We start from the raw sequence: 19,155 nt of genomic DNA, 5'->3' as shown, positions 1-19,155 counted from the left end.
GTGGACTAGAGCTTGGGAAACTGGGTTGCCTTTGAATGCCATCTGTGGTAACCCTTTGTCATCTTTCTGAATAAGGGTAAGGATTTGAATTTGCTATGGAAAAAAAAAATGCAATTTATTTCACAATTAGGGTGTGAAGACATAAGCATGAAGGTCAGATGTTCAAACAGGAAAGGTCATATTGTATTTGCATCTGTATTTTTTAACGATGTATGTTTTTGCTTTTTGGGACTGACAGTTCCTAGAAAGGATGGAGAGCTTATTCTTTGATATGATAGCCTGCCTCAGGTAATTGCTCGATGGCATAGTTAAAATAGATCTCTTGCAGTAAGAGAGGCTCAGTGTATTGAAAGTGTTCTTTCAATGTGCAGTGACATACAGCCTGCAGATAATGCAGTTGTATTAAGGAACAATGGAGGGTTAGACAGCAACAGTGGCGTGAATCCTGATAGTTATTTACAGAAAACCCCCCACTTCTCATAGATGAAGTGAAATAGAAGGGACTGTAAATTGGATGCAAATAAAGCTCCTTTTGAAATCCTCTAGTACCAGAGTGTTGTAAAGGAGCTTTTGTGTAAATGGTTATTGTGCTAACTATTCTTAAAGTGAAATTCAGCCTTGTGCAGGAAACCACTTAAAGGCCACGTATTGCTTGAGAGTGCTGAAAAGAAGTTTGAAGTGAACACTAAGTGGTCCATGTGCAGCATTTGATGTAAAAACATTGCATTGGTTTCCTGTACAGGTGCAGCTTGCTTTAGTGATCAAATTCCTTTTTAAATGTGCCTGTGCAGTGATCTTATGTTGCAGATGCTGACTGGGTGATTTTGCTGTCCAATAATAAATGTATATTGCAAGTGAAGATGTGACCTTTGGCATGGGTAAACCTACACAAGTGACTTCTTTTAATCTAGCTGCCATGTACAACATATCATAACCTATTGTTTTCCAAGCTAACTAGATAAATCATCATTTACCTAGGCTACTTCTGTGTGGATTGATGATGTTTGCTATTGCTGCTAATATCGGCTACAGTGAGGTCAATCCCCTCAGTAAAGTCAGTGAGGTTATATCACAGCATGACTTGAAGATCTGATCTTTTAAACTCTCCTTTCCTTTCAACAGTGACTGAGAGTCGAGGGATCCTGGAGAGTATACAGAGATTTTCTTTACTGCCAACTTACTTGCCTGTGACCTATCGTATCCACAATGCGGATGTTTCCTTCTTTCTTAAGGAAGCCAACCAGGATATTATGAGGAATTCTAGCTTGCAGTCCCGAGTGGAATCCTTTCTGATCTACAAATCCAAGAGGCCACCTGTGTTAAATGCCAGCTATGGACCTTTTTCCGTTGAACAAGTAGTGCCCCAGGACTTAATGTTGTCTTCAAATCCATTTGGATCTACTAACAAGTTCTCCTTTAATTGGAAACTTAAGGCCTTCATAATGAGCGACAAAATTTACCCGAGCAAGCCCAAAGTCCAGGTCCTGTTCTACATCGTGGGCAGGGACTGGGATGACTATAGCACTATGGAACGGCTGCCCTGCCTGCGGGTGTTTGCCTTCCGAGAGACGCGGGAAGTCAGAGGCAGCTGCAGGCTGAAAGGGGATCTGGGGTTGTGTGTGGCAGAGCTGGAGCTCCTGCCAAGCTGGTTTAACCCCCCCACGGTTGTTGCTGGCCGTAAGAAACCAATGGATCAGTCTGAAGGGAGCCCTGTGGAGCTCTACTATGTCATACAACCAGGAGATGAGAAAGGGGAATGCACCAAGGAGGATGTAAGGAAAAGTAATGGGATCCGACCAGGGCGCAATGACATTGATGAGTCGGGACCTCCCTTGCAGAGGATTGGAAGTGTCTTCCTTTACCAGACACACGCTGGCCCTTCTTTAAGTGAAATGAGATTGGATAATAATATTGCCATCCAGTATGCACCAAAGACTGTCAAGCAAGGTGACATTTTGACTTTCCTTGTATCTGTTGCTAAAAATTCAACAGAAGATCAGTTCACACTGAGGTAAGGCTGTTTTGTGTTTCTTTGGTACCTTATTTTTTGTTTCTCTACTCTTGGTATGGGAAGTAACTTTCTCATGCATAAACTGTCTAACAATCCTTTAATTGCTGCTCTACAGAAATTGTACTGCAGTTGGTTGACTCAATGTTTTTGCTATGGTTCAGTCTAATATCATATGAATTGTCTGAGATGCGATCTCTTTGAGTGAGAAAGGCCTTTTCTTGAAGTTGTCCTTTGAGTATTTCTAAAAAAATTGAAATAGTAAAGCTGGGACCTATCTGTGTGCTAATAGGAGATAACATTTAAAGTCTCCTGAGCTGGAGTTTGCAGTGCTCCTGATCTTTCATTGAACTCATGTTAAGATTAGGAAAGCTCAAATCTGCAAAGGTATTTATAGGAAACGAGCAAGAATTAGGCATCTACGTAGGATTTATATGCTTAAACATCTCTCCCCACCTTGTTGTAAGCCTGGTTCTGTTTTATAGGATGTTTGTGGTTCCTAAATATTATTGATATACCAAAACCGTTTCTGAAAAAGAAGAATACCTGAGGGTGGTGATGGTTGTTTTTTGAATGTAACATCAAGTGCTGCGTTGGTTTACTTTCCAAGCATTGGGGTATTACAGTGGGAAGCTCGCTATAACCACCAACATAATACACAAAAGAACAGCAAAAACTATGAGGCTGTACTGTGGCAAACTGAGAGCACATGTGCATCGCGTGCAAGTGAGACTGTCCAGTTGTCTTTTCTTTAAGTTTACCCCTCTGTGTTCCAGCACTATAAACTAGGGTTGTGTGGCTCACACATGGAAGATTGGTGTGTGTAGAGCTGATCTCATTCCTTTATCCTTTACCAATGACTCATGTCAGCTCTTTTAGAACTGGAGGTAAATGTTGTACTCTGGCTTCTGAGATTAAGACTGACTTGTCTTGGGTGTTTGTCCTAGAAATGACCATTGGTGCCAAGGCTCACAAAACATACCTCCAAAAGAGAAGGTGCATCATAAGAGGGAGCAGTGAGCTCCCCGCTCTTACAGATGCATCATAGTCAGCAGCTGTGCTGAGCACTAGAGATGCTTGGTGCCTTCGCCTGAGAAATGGTATCCTGCTCTGACTTGAGCAAAATACACTCTCCTTTCTCTGGTGGTTATACATCTCAAACTCCAAAAATTTCTGGCTAAAGTCAACTAGATATGTTTCAGGGCTCAATTATTAAAATGGCACAAAGCGGTAAATGCAACGTTGTTGAACTTGGATGTATACTTCATACTGGAGTACAGAGTAAGTCAGACTTGACTCCACTGACCTGAGTAGTAAGGGCTCAAACTGGTCATTCTCATTATTCCCCTCCTCCCCCAGGAGATTTTTGTGGGATTTCTGGGGGAAGTTGTTTGCCGTAAAATCAGGTCATTTTTCTTTTGCAAGTGTGTGATATATAAACCGAATAACCACAGCACTTAATTGCTGACTCGAGGACAGTTATTTCCTCTTCATCTGCTAGAGGACAAACACCAGTAGGATATCTACTCTCCTTAGCATATCAGGTTTTCATTTTCCAAGTCAATCTGCCTAAGATTTAAGGTGTTTCCTGAGTGACTAATTTCAAGACAGACAGTCTGAGTTCCTCATAAGTAAGTGTTCAGGGATGCCTTTCTATCTTTCTCTATACTAATGACTTTAAAGGGATGTTACTTCAGACATGCATGGAAATTTCTACTATATACGAAAATTGGTTTGAATATAAACATTAAAAACCTTTTCTATCTAAGACAATTAAGGTAAAAACCTTTCATTGTTTTTACTCTATAAATGCAGGGTCTTAGAAATCTGACTTCAAAGCATCTATATTTCCATGAGCTGTGATCAATTAAAAGTAGAGCTAGTTATAACCATGATAATTATATTATATGTAGGTTTATAAAATTTTCAGAAATCTTGCTTTGTTTAAATTAGGATGAAAACTGAACACCTGAACTTTTAAATGAATGCTTCTAAAATTATTTTTCTGGAAAAAAAAGGAAATGATGTGTTTGAATTTTAGCTTTTTATTTTGAGATCTAAGGCATCATAAAACAAAAGAAAAGCTAAAAATAGATAGCAAATATTGGTTTAAAATGAAAAATGTGGTATTTTCTTCTTCAAAAACATGTTTGCTGTTACTTTTGAAAAACATAAATTTCTGTAACAGCTTGCTGTTACTCATGTCACTTTCGTGAGTTTTGATTTCTCTTGACCTGCTTTTCTAACAGTAACTGGCTTTCAGACTATAATCTGCTGCAATATCAGAGTACTTATAATATCTGTTCTACTTGTGCTTCTAAAGCACCATTGCCTGTCTGTCTTTGATCTAGCTACAGCATGTCTAAGCTGCTGTTTGGTTGTTTTCTTGGTCAGAATTGTAATATCTATGTTCTGCATTCATCCCTCTGTGACATGTACATAGCTAATTCAGTTTTCGGTGGTTGCTAATTTATATATATCTTCTACTGTAAGGGAAAAAGCAACTACCAGGTAAGAGCAAAAATTGAGCTTGATTAAATGCTTTGGCTTAAGTTCTTTTTTTTATGTTGGGATCTCCTATAATCCCAGTGTCAGACAAGACACTAACGCGTCTTTCATGGCCCTCTCTTTAGGAGTAAACGTCACTCTAAGTGATTAGATATTGAAGTAGCCTTTGAAATAAGCCCCTATTTCAGGATTGGAAACCTTACATGTCAGTCTCGTATATCCATTATCCATAACTAAGTGATCTTTAAAGCTCCATTCCAACCCAAACCATTCTATAATTATACTATATACGTTCTCTTTTGACATGGTCAACTAAACAAAAGACTGCGTTTGTGATATGCTGCTGCCTGTTCTGATGTCAGAACAGACTCTCCAGCTGGCATTGTGTAAAAGCCATCAGAGACCTCCTCTGTGACCTGATTGAGTTTTAAGTCTCTAGAACTTTAAATTCTCTTGGTTTGTAGAGGTACAGACATTGGGTCAGGGGAGATAGAAAGAAACTTCATCCTGTTAAAATACATAAATATGAGGGCATGAACGGACATGTAAAAGGTCCTTGATTCCGTCAGTTGAGATGGAGCAAAAAGGTGCAGAAATGACCTGTTCGTGTAAATAATCAATAAAATGATTGATCATAATACATAGGAAAGGATAACAGACCTTGTCCACTCAGACGGAAATGGTGAGTCTAAGGGGAAAAAAACCTGCAGTGTGGGGAGAGGAAGAGCAGTCTCTGGCCTCAGCTGTTACACAGAAGGTCCCTCTGTATTTTCCAAATTATCCCTTTTCCCCGTACAATGTATGGATTTTCACCAACTGATGGCCAGTGTTTGTATTTCTGAATGAAAAAAAACTATGCCTGTTATGGGGAAAACACAGGGTTGCACATTAAAACCCACTATGTGGTCAGATTACTTCTAAGGGCTATAGAGGAAGTAATGTGTTTCAGGATGCCTTGTTTCACCAGACTGATTTTTGACAGGCTGCTTCAGAAGTGGGACTTAGCTCTAACAAACTCCTGGCTGTTTCCAACTTTGGGGTTCCAAGGTTTGGAAGGGAGTCCCAAGGGTGTAGGGAGAACCTTGCTAGATCCTTAGTTTGCAAAGACCGTAAACTAATTCTATGGGTATCTGTTGCATCTGGTTAAAACTAACAAGAGGCTAATATGGCTAGCACTGCCAGCCGTTGTCATATAATGAAGACATCGGATCTTTTCTTGCAGACACAGATTCGATACCCAATAATCCGTAAGCTTCCAGTGTGACTTTAAGCCAGTCAGTTAATCTGCCTCCTTCTCCTTTCCCCTTCTCTAACCTGGCAGTGCTGGGAGTAGTGACTACTTCCATGCTGTGTCCTCTGATTGCAACGGCAGTACTGCTCCTTGGGACAAAAAGTGGTGTGCTGGTGGCTGTTATGCACAACGGGTTATTGGTTGTTACAGTTTCTGCTCCTATATTGTAAATATCAATAAAGCCAGCATGTGCTGCGTTTATCTGGTCTCTTCTCACTCTGATCTCCTCTCTGATAAAGGAAAGCCTCCCCCCCCCCCAATATAACTCTTTTATGAGAAAATTGTATTTTTATTTTTAAACAGTCCCTTATTTTTAGAAGTTCTACCTTGAGTGGCAGCAAGACTTGGAACTGTATTCATAAAGTGAGGCCAAGGGCTGCTGGCAAAATGCTTTTACCGTTGCTTTTGCTTCAGTGGACTGGAAATCATGGCTTGAACAGATGGAAAATATAGGATATACAGGTCAGAACAGAAGAAACAGCCATGCAAAATAATGAAAAGTCAAAAGTTACTCATCACTACTGAATATTTTTTGTTTCAAGACAATTATGTTTAGAGTAAACTCTATCCCCTTTCTAATAGGAAATTTTCTCCAAGGGGGAACCTTCTAGAAACTGCTAAATACTAAAATATATAGAGAAAGGTACCTTTGGGTTTTTTTCTCATACTGCTGTTCTGCGCAGTGGAAGATTTAGAGTAGTGAAGATGAAACTGATGGACTTTTTAATTTTGTGAAAGAGTTGGACCATAAGGGCCAAGGTCTAGGTTTTGTTTTTTAATGAACTAGAGAAATTAAAAATATTTGTCTTGACTCTGTATGGGTGTGAGAGTTAGAGGAAAGGAAGGAAGGAGATAAAATGTAAATGATGGATAAATATGGACTACTGCTGTAAGCACCAGGTTGTAAGCTTGGACTGGAGCACTGAGCCTTAAGAAACTGGCTGATTTCTCAGCTTAATTCACAAACTTGCTTCCTCTTTGGTCTTGGCCAAGTCATTTAGCCTCTTTGAAGCCATTTTATCACTGCTAATATCAACAATTATTTGAAGATGACATGCCGTATACAAGCAACAAGCAACTATATCTTCCAAGTGAAGCAGTATTAAATGCCTTTATAAAATAAGTGTTGTGGTTTAACCCGGCAGGCAGCTAAACACCACACAGCCGTTAGCTCACGCCCCCCGCCCTTGGTGGGATGGGGCAGAGAATCGGGGGGGGGGCAAAAGTAAAATTCATGGGTTGAGATAAAGACAGTTTAATAGGACAGAAAAGGAAGGGAAAATAATAATAATAATAATGATGATAAAAGAATATACAAAATAAGTAATGCCCGATGCAATTGCTCACCACCTGCTGACCGATGCCCAGCCAGTCCCCGAGCAGTGGTCGTGCCCCCCTGGCCAACTGCCCCCAGTTTATGTACTGAGCATGACGTCCCATGGTATGGAATATCCCTTTGGCCGGTTTGGGTCAGCTGTCCTGGCTGTGCCCCCTCCCAGCTTCTTGTGCACCTCCAGCCTGCTCAGTCGGTAGAGCATGGGAAGCTGAAAAGTCCTTGACTAGTGTAAGCACTGCTCAGCAACAACTAAAACATCGGTGTGTTATCAATCAACATTATTCTCATGCTAAATCCAAAACACAGCACTGTACCAGCTGCTAGGAAGAAAATTAACTCTATCCTGGCTGAAACCAGGACAATAAGTGTGTGCCTTTTATCCTATTATCTTCTCCCTTTTCAATGCAAATGAATTATTTGTTGTATTCTTTGTAACTGGCCGCATGGGAGGGTTGTGTGCAGAGGCACAAAGAGTGTTGTACATCCTAGCCCAAAGAAAGCTGCTGCAGAGCCCACAGCTGTGCCTCTGTGATCAAAGGCAGACCTCAAAGTCCCTTAACACTGACCAGCCCTGGACATACAGTCTATGCAGTCCCAAAGACTGTTTTGTCATCTTTTTGCATGCCGATGACCAGAGAAGGCTGAAGACTTTCTATCCTTCCCATCAAAAGGTGTTGAAAGATCCCTGAAGTTTGTGGAAAATATTCTAGTCTATTTTGTTTTACTGCTTTTCTCCAAAATTCAAGATATGTATACTGGAAAGTGAAATTGAAAGGAAATCTTTATCTGAAGTTTTTTGCTGAGAATGGAAAACATATAATGTATTGTTTCATGGCGGTCCTTCAAAATGCTTTCAGTAATTAATGCTTCAAAGCTTCTAGTGTTATGCAATTGCAGTTCCTGTTTGCTGCAAGCCCAAGTTACTGCTGGTTATTAACACTGTGCTGTGTTACATACATTACAGTTAATATATGTAGGGATGCCATAGTTTTCCAAACTTAAGAACGTGAGTTTTCTGAATCTACAGTGTACAGTTCTTTGTTATTAGCGTGTTTTTGCTGATCCTAATAAATATAACCTTCCTTTTTGTTTTAAAGTCAACAGTATTGATACTTTCTGCTTGCAACCTTTTAAATTTGTTTTCCTGTTTCTGGAGATGAATCAACAAAGAAATGATAGAGATGGAATTGCCTTAAGGTCCTTAATGTCAGGCATAGATATATTCGTGAGTGAAAAAAGTTGTCGCTTTTTTTTTACAGCTATTCAATTTATAGTTATACTTAGTGAATCCTGTGTGCTAAATTGTATACAGTTATTGCCCTTAAAGAAGTAAATGAAGCTTTGACAGCAACTGATGATTATAGATCCCCTAGTTTCCCAAATCTGATTTTGTTTTTCTACATTTTTCAGGGAAAACAGTCTTTTCATTTCTTCATTCTGAAATGGAATCCGGGATACCAGAGTTTACCAGGACGTTCTGCCTTTTTGTTGCATCCATCTCTTTTTACGTTGTGATGCGGACTTTGCTGGAAACTGACAGTATGGCATAGTGTGCCAGTGTCAGATAGGGCAGCGTGAAGCGTCCTGGTGCGCGGGGAGGGATGCAGGATCTAACGCTGCTCCCATTTATGAGAAGCGCATTCTGTTTTTATTTTAAGCTGCAATGTAATTTGTGTTGCTATTGTTGCATGTCCTTTTCTCTAATGCTTAGCATATGAGGGGAGAACTGTATCCTTTGATTATCTGGTGGAGCTGAACTCCACTGTCATTTGTTTTGGGGTTTTTTGTTTTTTTTTTTTTTCCCCAGTTCATCCACTTTTCCAGAATTATCTGCAGCAGAAGCATGGGAGTAATTAGACTTTTCACAGAGCATCCCATAGCTTCACCTCTCCCTCCAGTGTAGCCTGCAGCATGCACTGCCTTACTGTATTCCTACACTTGTGTCCTCCAGTGATAGAGTTTCGTGGTGGAAACTTGCATTTAAGGGCTGAGCTCCCCAGAAAGGGTCAGTAGGAACTGGTTGTTGGTAACAGGAATTTGGATATTGCCATGTAATAAAGCAGAGCTTTTCAGGCTTCGTAAGCCCCATATGTTCACGGGACCTCTCCAGAGTTGCTCACACATTGGCTCAACACAGGGATGCGGCTTCTTGGTGATTGTGTGCTCTGTTGGATGATATCTGAGGGGAGGGAGTTCACCTACCACTACTGCAGCCCGAGGTGCTCCAGGATTAGGATTGAAGTGAGCTTCCAGTGGGCTGATATAAGTGCCTGCAGAGTGAAAGCGCTTTTACTGTTTTGCTCTCATATGGCAGGTAGATTTATATGCAAAATATACACTTTGCAAACGATTCTTTTTTGCTCTCCTACCTACCTGGGGCTTTCACTCTTTTCTCTTTCCTGGGAACGTGCTTTCTTCCCTGCTGAGATCAGCTAAGTTCATATTATAGTGTGTGATGACCTCACTGCAAGCATGGGAAATGATGGTAAGAAGTGAGAATGTGTATTGTGCAGTAGAGGATGTGTAGGAGTGCAAAGGGGTGTGGGAATTATGTGTTTTGAAGAGAGGACCTTTTCACCAACATTTTATTGCCAGAAATTGGAATGGTTTTGTATGAAGATCTAAATAGAGAAAATCAGTTAATTGTGCTGTCTGCTTAGCTCTGCTTTTTCCTTTATATATGTGACCTAATGCATTCAAGAGATGCTGCTGGAGTGGAAAAATAACCTCCAAGAGAAGAAAGAAAACCTTGTGATTGACAGAAGTGATTGGAAGCTGGGAGACGAGCTTTGCTATTTCTAGCTCTGTCATAGACTTTTCGTTGTGACATGGGAGTCTAAGACCAATCTAAAAAAGAACTTGATGTTCCAAAATCACACTTAAATAGAATTTAGTTATCTGAATTCAAGTGAGCAGTCCACCAGGACCCTATCCATTTGCCCAGGCACACAGGATATAAAAGCGACCTAATAGCCTATTGGGATGTGCATGCTCCTCAATGCTGTATGTGCTGTCTTCCAAGTGGCATCTACTAAAATGTTAGCCTTGAAGAAGTAGACCTCCCTCTGTGATATTTCCTACTGACTTTATCTGTGTAGATCTGTACATGCGATCTTCAAACTTAAATCCTTTGAAGTTAGGCACTGGAATTCATCAAACCAAAATTCTGGTTTCCTTTGCACCCAATGCGAGATCGCTGGGTGTTTTATGGGGATGCTGAGCTCTGAAATTAACTTTCAGAGGAGTCTCAAACTGTGGCCTACAAGGTGATAGGGCTAGTGGTGAGCCTGCTGGTGCATGGTGGATTGAAAGAAAGGAGAACCTTTGGGCATCACAGCTGCAGCCAAAGGAAATTTGGGATAAAAATACATGCAGCCACAGGTTTTGAAAAAGGAAGTCCTAGTCTTTGCTTTCCTCACCTGCTAAGAAGAAATTAGTAATATCTATCTTGATAAAATGTGCTACTTCTCTGAGATGAATGAACTAATCTGAGATCTTTGGTTAGGAGATATTCATTAAATACAAAGGACAGTTATAATCCACCAAACCCCACGTCATCTGCTAGGTCACTTCTGCAATAATGATTGATTTGCTTATGGGTTTGAATTCGATTTGTATTTGAGAGAGAAATATATCCTATGAGCAATGAATTGGAACAGTCCTGAATTATTTAACATTTTATAGGATCTTACTTTTGGTTTATATATTTTCTCAATCAACATTAAAAATTGTGAAGGAGAATAAACTCTTAAGTGGAAGAGCTTAGGATTGGTTTTCCAGTTAAAGAATCCTGCCTTTGTTTCTCATATTCTTTCATGTTCATAGCATTGTGGCCTTAAATGTTTTCTTTAGCTGTTGCTGCTGAGCGAGTAGCTATTGGAAAAGCTTTTCATTTGGAGGAAATCCAGTTTAGCTTCAGTAGCAGCAACAGGTGTCCTGATTTTGTACTGTTAAGTTGGTCTACACTATCCTAACCTGTATATAGGTTTGGGTTTCACTGTCAAACTCTATCACCAGATTTCCGGAGGAAAGAAGTAAAAAGTATAAAATACCATTATTCTTAGGAAATGACTGAAGGTTTTACTGGAAACTTGTAAAACTCTGATATTGTGAGAAAGGTGAGATTTTGTATAAACTGTATCTGAGATTTCTGCATTTGTAAACCAAACTTGGGGGTCAGAGATATGTAGGTACCATTTTTATAAACTGTTGAGAGGGTTTGTGGTCTGTCTATGGTATTTTTAATGTCTTCTTTCTGATAATAATTGTGGGAATACAGTGACTAGCGTGAAATTGTGGTAGTGAATAAGTGATGCCTATTGATTATTGAGAAAATTTTTCCTAAAAGGCCCCTAGAGTTTAGGTTACAGGAACTTCTCTTATTTGTCGTTTTATCTAACAATCGATCAATAATAATCCAGCAAACACAAAAAAGGCTGCATAAATACATGAGGGTAGCAAAGTCAAGATCATTAGCACACAATTTATACAGCAAGAAAATTTGAACAAGACTGACATTTTATCAAATAGCTTGTGTGCTCTTCTAGTGCTGAGCTAAATCAAATTTTATTCTTAGTGCTGAACTAAATCATATTTTAGTAGTAGAAACAATCAGGCAGTAAGTGGCGATCAGGAAGGTTACCAGCCACATAAAACTCTGTAATGAGATGGGCTTTTCTCTAGGCCTTAGATTATGTGGCTATTTCATGGTATCCCAACCCTGAATTTGTACCTTTTCTGCCAGATTGAAAAGAATCCTAATGTGCATTTTTCACTTCCTTCTTCTATACCTTTGGTGTGTTCTGTCACTTAAACATCCTCTTCCATGTTCTGGTTTAAACAACTCCTAAAATGTTTCTCTTCTTCGCAACATACATTACTGACTTTTTTTCTTTTCTCCCTCTTTTAACTGATTTTGTGGTCTACTTTGGCCAATTTAAAACTAAGGAGAGAAGAAGAATTAAAAAATAAAAAAACTCCCACTGATTCTTTTGAATTACAGCCTCTAAATTTTGGCTGTTCCACTGCTCAGTCTTGATGTAAAAATGAGTTTAGTATTTTTCCTGGGTTCTTTGTCCTTGCAAAGAACAGGGTAGGGAATGTAAAATTTTCCATTGATGGTTACTTCTTCAGTTTTAAAAAACACCCCAGATCACCGATTGGTTACATGACTGATGGTCACCATGTCATGATCTTGTCCATCGGTAACATAAAAGGCTACTAAACTAGAAATATGCAGCCCCATAGCAAGCATTAGCTCCCCAGGTTGCATTGTTTCCCCTGCCTCGTCACGTTTTTGGAGCCTTTACTATAAGCTCTTCACCAAGAGATGGTACCATAGGCAAAAGGAAGTTTCTTTTGGTGATATGACCTTAGCAGATCAGGAAGTCAATACCTGATTATAGCAAGTTCTAGAATTCATGTATCTTATGTCAGTGGCTGAATATGACTCTGATTTTTAGAAGGCTTAAAAAAGTGCATTTAAGGTAACTTCAGGAGATCTGATCTTTCTTCCTTCTTCTTGCCTCTCTCCCTAGCCAGATTTTGGTAAAATTTCTTTGGTGAAATGTAAGGAATGACCAAAAGACAGCTTCTCGTGCTAAGGAAATGTGAAAACTTAGAACCCGCCTGATCCTACAGAGGGAAAAGAGGATAAAAGGTACAGCAGTCTGAGTCTGTTTTTTTTTTCTTCACATAGACTAGAGGCAAAGTGACTGTTTAGGGAAGGCAACAATGCCTGACACTATTTAACAGTATTTAACAGTACCTTGAGATTTTAAATGGCAATCTTACAGTATCCTCAAGGTTTCCAGGCCTTGTAGCTTGGTTTGCCCTTTTTGTAAAGGTGGCCTTTAACAAGGTGAACCAGTCTTAATGGTCTCCTGGGCTGACACTTCAGTCAGATTGTATTCAGTGGCATAAACTAGATAAGTGACATGTTGAAGTAAGTGGGAGTTACGTACTGGCGCCTAAGAAGATGAGAGTCTTGTGTCTTTAGTGTTTCATCGTAATAAATGGTATTTCCTAATATAAGCTTGTACAGTGATGGCCTATCCTAAAGTAGTGCTAAGGTGAAATCACACCTATGCCTCTGGCTGATGAAAGGCTTCACTCTCAGACTGAATTTTTTTTCTTTTTTTCTGCTGTGTTCAGCATACTGTGCAAGTATGAATTAACTTTCATAGCCTGTTTATGAGGTAGTCAAGCAAATATAATTTTCCCCATCTAGAAGATGGGGAATTAGCTTTCCTGCATTTCTAAGTGACTTGCTAATGGCCCCAAAATTGTCAGTAGCAGTATGGAGACAAGTACTTAAGAACTATTGACTTCTAGGGCACTCTATTACCTCCTGTTGCAGTAGGAGATTATATAAAGAAGAAAATAGTTCTTTCTGTTAAAATTATTCCAGTTAAGATCCTCTGCCTTGAGAATCAAAGTCATGTTGACTAAGCAGGTGTCAAAAAACCTGAGAGACAGATCAAGCAAACCGTTACTCATATGAACGGTCTTTACAGCTGTTATTATTATGGTTTATTGCATTGCAGTAGTACCTAAGAGCTACAGTCATGCTCCAAGGCCTACTGCCCTACTGTCAATACATGCAGAACAAAGACTGACCCCCAGCCTTTGCAAGGAGTAAGCACAGTTGGTTGGACCATCAATAAACGTGAAGCTGTGTGATCAGTACATTGATGTTCTGCTAACGAATACCAGGATAACTGTGCTGCTTGCACTAGATAGTCTCCGTGCTGCTGCGTACAGATGTTCTCCCAGGAGTCAGAGTGGGCTGCATGGTCACTGTTCTATCCATGCAGTTATAGACTGGGTAGCTTTCTTTTGCTTGTCCTGCTGCAAGGGGTCTGTTTGCCTACTGTTCCTCTCCTAATCGCTTGACAACAAAGAAACATTATAGTAATGGGAGCTCTTTGGCACTGAGGCTTTATTTTCCTAGGATTTTTTTTTTCCTCATTCAGAAAAAAACAGGCAATGAAACTTAAATTTCACATATAGACTACAGTTAGAGTTTACCCCGCTGACCCTTAGTTTCAAGTGGGAAGAGTATAAAATGGGATTCAACACTTAGTCTGCATTCCACATCCTTTATCCTAAGCTATGGCTAACGACGGCAGCAGAGGCTTTTCTGTACCATTCCATTGAGTGTGCCAACCACGAGATCTCTGTGTGTTTGGATTGTTCTTCTGTCCCTTTCTTAGTCCTGTTCTAAAGGAATTTGTGCATTAATAAATGCACAAATGCCTTTTGCATAGACAGCTTGCCTTGTAGGCCTTGAAGAAGAGTCTTTTGCAACAGGAAGAGGTTTCAGCTTGATAGCTCAAACGTCAGTGGACGAGAGTAGGTGGATGTCCTTTAGGGACAGTAAAGCCAGGTCAGTATAAATCACTCTAGGTGCTGCTTTTGCCAGTTTATTATCCTGAACGTGGAATGAGTAGCACTCTTTCATGGGTAGGTCCTTGGAGTTCAGTGTAAACTTCAGCCTTCAGTGAAGCCCATTTAATCCATCTAAGTGTACCAACTACTGGGTGTTTTCCTGACAGAGGAAGCAGCAGGACTTGAGTCACTTGGTCCATCCCAGGAGTCAGCCTTTAGTTTGGATGCAATAACACGTTATCTTAACACGAAAGTTCTGCTTTTATCCCAGGAGGACAGAAAGAGAACCTGCCCAACATGGTTTTAGTCAACCATCTTGACATAGGTAAGTCAGAAGGAAAGGACACAGTGAATCTGGCTTCCGTGTTTCCTAGGGATTCTGTATTTTTCAGTGGGCACGTTCTAACCACCTGAGAGAAAGGGATGTCCACATCATACGACTATAAAACCTCCACCATAATAGAAAAAATGTAAAGTAGACTGACGTGCATATCGAGAGAGTATTTTGTGTTCCATAGCTGCACTATTTGGGATTGCGCTACTGGATTCCTGATCCAGTACTTCAGAATTATTGTTCCTTTATGTATGTTCCTTATGTATGTTATGGAGACATTGGGAGATTTAGTTAGGGAAAACTATTTTTTCAGTATAACTCATTAACTTAGGAAGATGAAGAACATTAGCAGAAATCAACTTAAGTTGGTTACAGCTAGAAAATACGGGTTTATTTGTTTTGGGGTTTTTTGTTTGGTTGTTTTTTTAGGATTGGGGAGATTTGGGGTACTACAAGTTAAATTTCTGGAATCGATGTCTTTGAGTTTTATTTTCTTCCTGTAGAACTTCTCAGTTCTCAATGGAGAAAACATTAGAGGCTCCTTTGTGGTAAGAAATGAAACAATATGAAAGAAGGCTGTCAGGTCTGTGCTAGATAAATGGAAGACAGATGGTAAGTGTGATTGGCACTGACAAGGTGTGAGCTGCCTTGTTTGCAGGTACTGCTCCTGTCATCCATCACACTTTCACCTAATAGTGGGAGATGTCACTGTGATGTACTTAAATCCCCAACTGACTGATAAAGTGAAGCCAACAGGAAGAAGGGTTTGTGTGAGGGCATCGTACTGGGAACAGCGTGACTCTAAGGTGTGTTAACACAGATAAAGAAGCATCAAACATTGTGTTTTGAGATAACACACAGAGTGGTTTGCTGTGCACATGTTCTCCCTAATGCTGTTTGATCTGTGCAAGGATTTCTCATTGTTTTATCGGGACCAGGGAATTACACATCTCACACCAATCTCTCTTCTGAGCTGGGGCCCGGGGACAGCCCTCACAGTGCGTCACTGCCCATCTGCCTCCCGTTTCCTTGAGAGAAAAACAGTTTCATGCTGTGGCTGTGGGACAGGGAAACACGCCCCTTGAGAAAGTTCAGAGGCTGTCCAGTGCTGAGTTCATGTCTGCTTTGGATGTCTGTTTCTAAAGCAAGGCTTGCGCAAAACCCAATGCAAACTTTCTTTCTAGCTCTGATGTGTCCCAGCTACTATGCAAAGTTACACAGTGGCAAAAAGTTACAGAAGTAATTTTATCAGCCTTCCAGCTGTCTGTAAGGAACCCTGCTGCCAGGTCCGGTTGTGGCGATGAACATGTCCGTTCCTGTTTCTTGTACTGTCCTACTGATTACTGACAAGTTTAGGAGCTGGTTGTTGGGTCTGGTATGTTCTTCCTATATTCTTGTTGGTGCCCAATTATGTGTATCTTGACATAAAACTGTCTGGCTATGACTCTCTCTTTATCTTGATCTTGGTGGCCAAATATGTAGAATATTCTTGTAAAGCTTTCATTCAATGAACTTCCTTTCTCTTCCTCTAATATTCTAGTAAAACATGAAATTCCATCCCGGTAAGGATTCTTTCTATTTTCAAAATACTTTTTAAAATAAAGGTGAAGTGGGAGGAATAAAAGACAGTTCACTGGGGGGAAGTAACTTCTTTGGTTTGAAATTATTGAAATACTTTGACTTTTCACAATGTTGCATTCACATTTTTTAAGGGTAACAGCTATCCAGAATGAACACATACATATTAAATGCTTCAGGCAATCTCAAAGTGCGTTTTTGATCACAAAGAAATGTAACATTAGTTTCCCATTTCTAATGGCGAATCTGAGCCCTTTTAGATTTTTAAATGTATTACTTTCTTTAAAGAAACAGATCTGACACATCCTTGTAACACCTATATAAAGCCATGGTATATTTTAATAAATTGTCTTGTTACTTTATCAAATTCCACTTAATCATGGATATCAACTTTCCAAACAAAAGATCTTTCATGTCTGTAAAAATCATAAAATCCACCCATCTTTTCTTGCTCACTGTTAAAATACAGTAGATGAGTGAATCCTCAGCTTCACTCTACAAGGAACGGTGGCAAAAATCAAACAAAAATGAGTACAATTTGAAAGTAAGAATATCTGTTTAACGTATCCTCTGTAGCTCTTCCCCGTTAGCCATGTTGGAAGCTCCCCTCTCCAAGTGTCCTGCATGCTGCCCAGAGATCCTCTGCCAACAAGCACTTCTTTTTCAACAAGGTGGATATGGGCTTTTTTTAACCTGGTACAGCAGTGTGGTCCCAAAGCCCTGTTTCCTCTGTTGGTGTTTAGATTTTGAAATACCCCGGGATCTGAGGGAGCTGGGGAACAATCTTTGTGCCGGCAGACCTCAAGTAGAAATGTTTCATTTCAATCTGCCTGCTCTGCTCCCTGGGGGACTGCTTCCTCTTCCTTCTCCTTCTCCTCCTGTTTCCACAGCATCAGTCAGTTTTCAGACCCGTTTTCTCTCTCCTTTCCTTGTTGCTGTGTTGCCAGCCATAAGGCAAGCAGTGTCACTAAGGTGTCTTCCTATTCTACTATTCTTGCCACTGCTGGGAACGATACCTTCATCTGTTCTCAACGTTAACTACTTTCAAACCAATGATCTGTATATTTTCTCCCTGAGCTTATTTATACAGTTTTATTGTTGCTATCTATTGTTCCTTTGTGCTTTCCAGCTTTGTCAAATGTTACGTCTGAGGCAATTGCCTTTCCCGTCCATCGAGTTGTTTTATTTTCCTTTGTTCCAAGAATATGATTGGTTCCTAGGCCTTCTAGGAAAACTTAATCAGATATTATTTTCCTGATGAAAAATTCAACAGCAGAACAAAAATTTGATTTTTGTTTAAAAAAAAAAAAAGCAGAAATGTAGATCCCTGCCCCACCCCCGCACCATTTCCCATCAGTGTTTTGGCAATCGAAAATCTGACATCTTTAGCTGAAAGCTGCTAAACCCTGGACTTGTCAACAGCTTTTGTTTCTACTTTTCCACATTCAGCAAAGCCTTACTTAATAAAAAAGCTAACTTTTCACAGGAAAAACCCCTCTAACCGTCTTGCCTTTTTGTTGTCGAGTGGTTCCACTGTATCCTCTGAGGCCCTTATCCCATTCTTATCACTAGCATAGCGAGAACATGGTTCTGTGCAGGAGAGTGGTGCCAACCTTGAGCTCTCCTTTCTCCTTAAGTGAGTTCATGCACTGGTAAGAGTTTCTCTCTCCTAGTCCTGCATGGAGCCCATCCTGCCATCGTGTTTACAGTCCTAAGGAGTATTTCGCTTCACAGCATCGTATCCTGAAGCCTACAGTGAACCCAGTCTGACTCATCTTAGTAACTGCATCTCTTACAGTATACTTGCTTTGCACCTCCCTATCCTGTTTACTTTTCAATGGCCTTTCCCAACCTATTGCTCTGCAGTGTGGGGTTTTTTTTTCTGGCTGCCACATCAACACCCACTTCCGATGGCATGGAAATCCTATGAGAACGGAGGAAAGTGGAGCTGCTATTATGAAATCAGTGTCTATGCTGGCTGATTTATTTAACTCCATCACAAAGAATATCAATAGTAATACCCTATGGTAGATATTCCGTTGCACAAAATAATTGCTCAGAAGTGTATTATAGTAGATATAATCTGATCTAATTCTGTGACAGTTAATTTAAAACAACGAAACTAAACACTGGCTGTCAACACAGGAACTATTGCCTTTAGGGTGGTAAAAACTGCATACCCTGAGACAAGGTATCTAGCATCACTGCCCAAATTGATAATACTGTTGAACACTTAGTACAGCACATACTCCGCTGTATATACCTTCAGAAGCTTCATTACTGAAACATAGGATTAGTGACACATTCATGGGTACATATTTAATAGCATTGAGCACAGAGTTATTCTCAGTATAGAGTTTGTTTTCAGTATTTTGCTAGAAGTTGATATATTTGGTGCCTGTGTCCAAATCTGAGTATTATTTTGTTTGCATTAGTTATTTTTTGTTAAATGCTGTTTGATGAGTAAAAACTTTTACATTCTCATGTTCTTCAAAAACAAAGGGGCAATTCTTCCCATGTTCTAACGAGGACGATGCAGTGGATTTGGTACCATACAAGCTGTACTGGGCAGAAATCCTCAGGCTGTGCAAATTGCTCTGTTCTGTTTTGGTGAAGTTAGAGGATCTGGCTCACAAAATATTATGTAGCTACTTCAGTGGTTCTCTGTGACTTGTCTATGTCACTGTGCATTTATCTGATGTAAGGAGAAA

The 19,155-nt window shown here is 40.0% G+C and overlaps 1 protein-coding gene across 1 annotated transcript in view; it reads left to right on the top strand.

Moving 5' to 3' along the window:
- TMEM132D (transmembrane protein 132D) overlaps positions 1-19,155 on the top strand; it is a 260,560-nt gene that overhangs the window by 58,418 nt on the left and 182,987 nt on the right. The window contains exon 2 of the mRNA XM_009320945.1: positions 1,123-2,011. Within this exon, the coding sequence (XP_009319220.1) occupies positions 1,123-2,011 (889 nt within the window). The remainder of the gene's footprint in view (positions 1-1,122; positions 2,012-19,155) is intronic.

The sequence above is a fragment of the Pygoscelis adeliae genome, unplaced genomic scaffold (genome assembly GCF_000699105.1).
Source record: "Pygoscelis adeliae isolate BGI_AS28 unplaced genomic scaffold, ASM69910v1 Scaffold353, whole genome shotgun sequence".
Taxonomy (NCBI): Eukaryota; Metazoa; Chordata; class Aves; order Sphenisciformes; family Spheniscidae; genus Pygoscelis; species Pygoscelis adeliae.
This window is presented reverse-complemented; position numbering and strand designations above follow the sequence as displayed.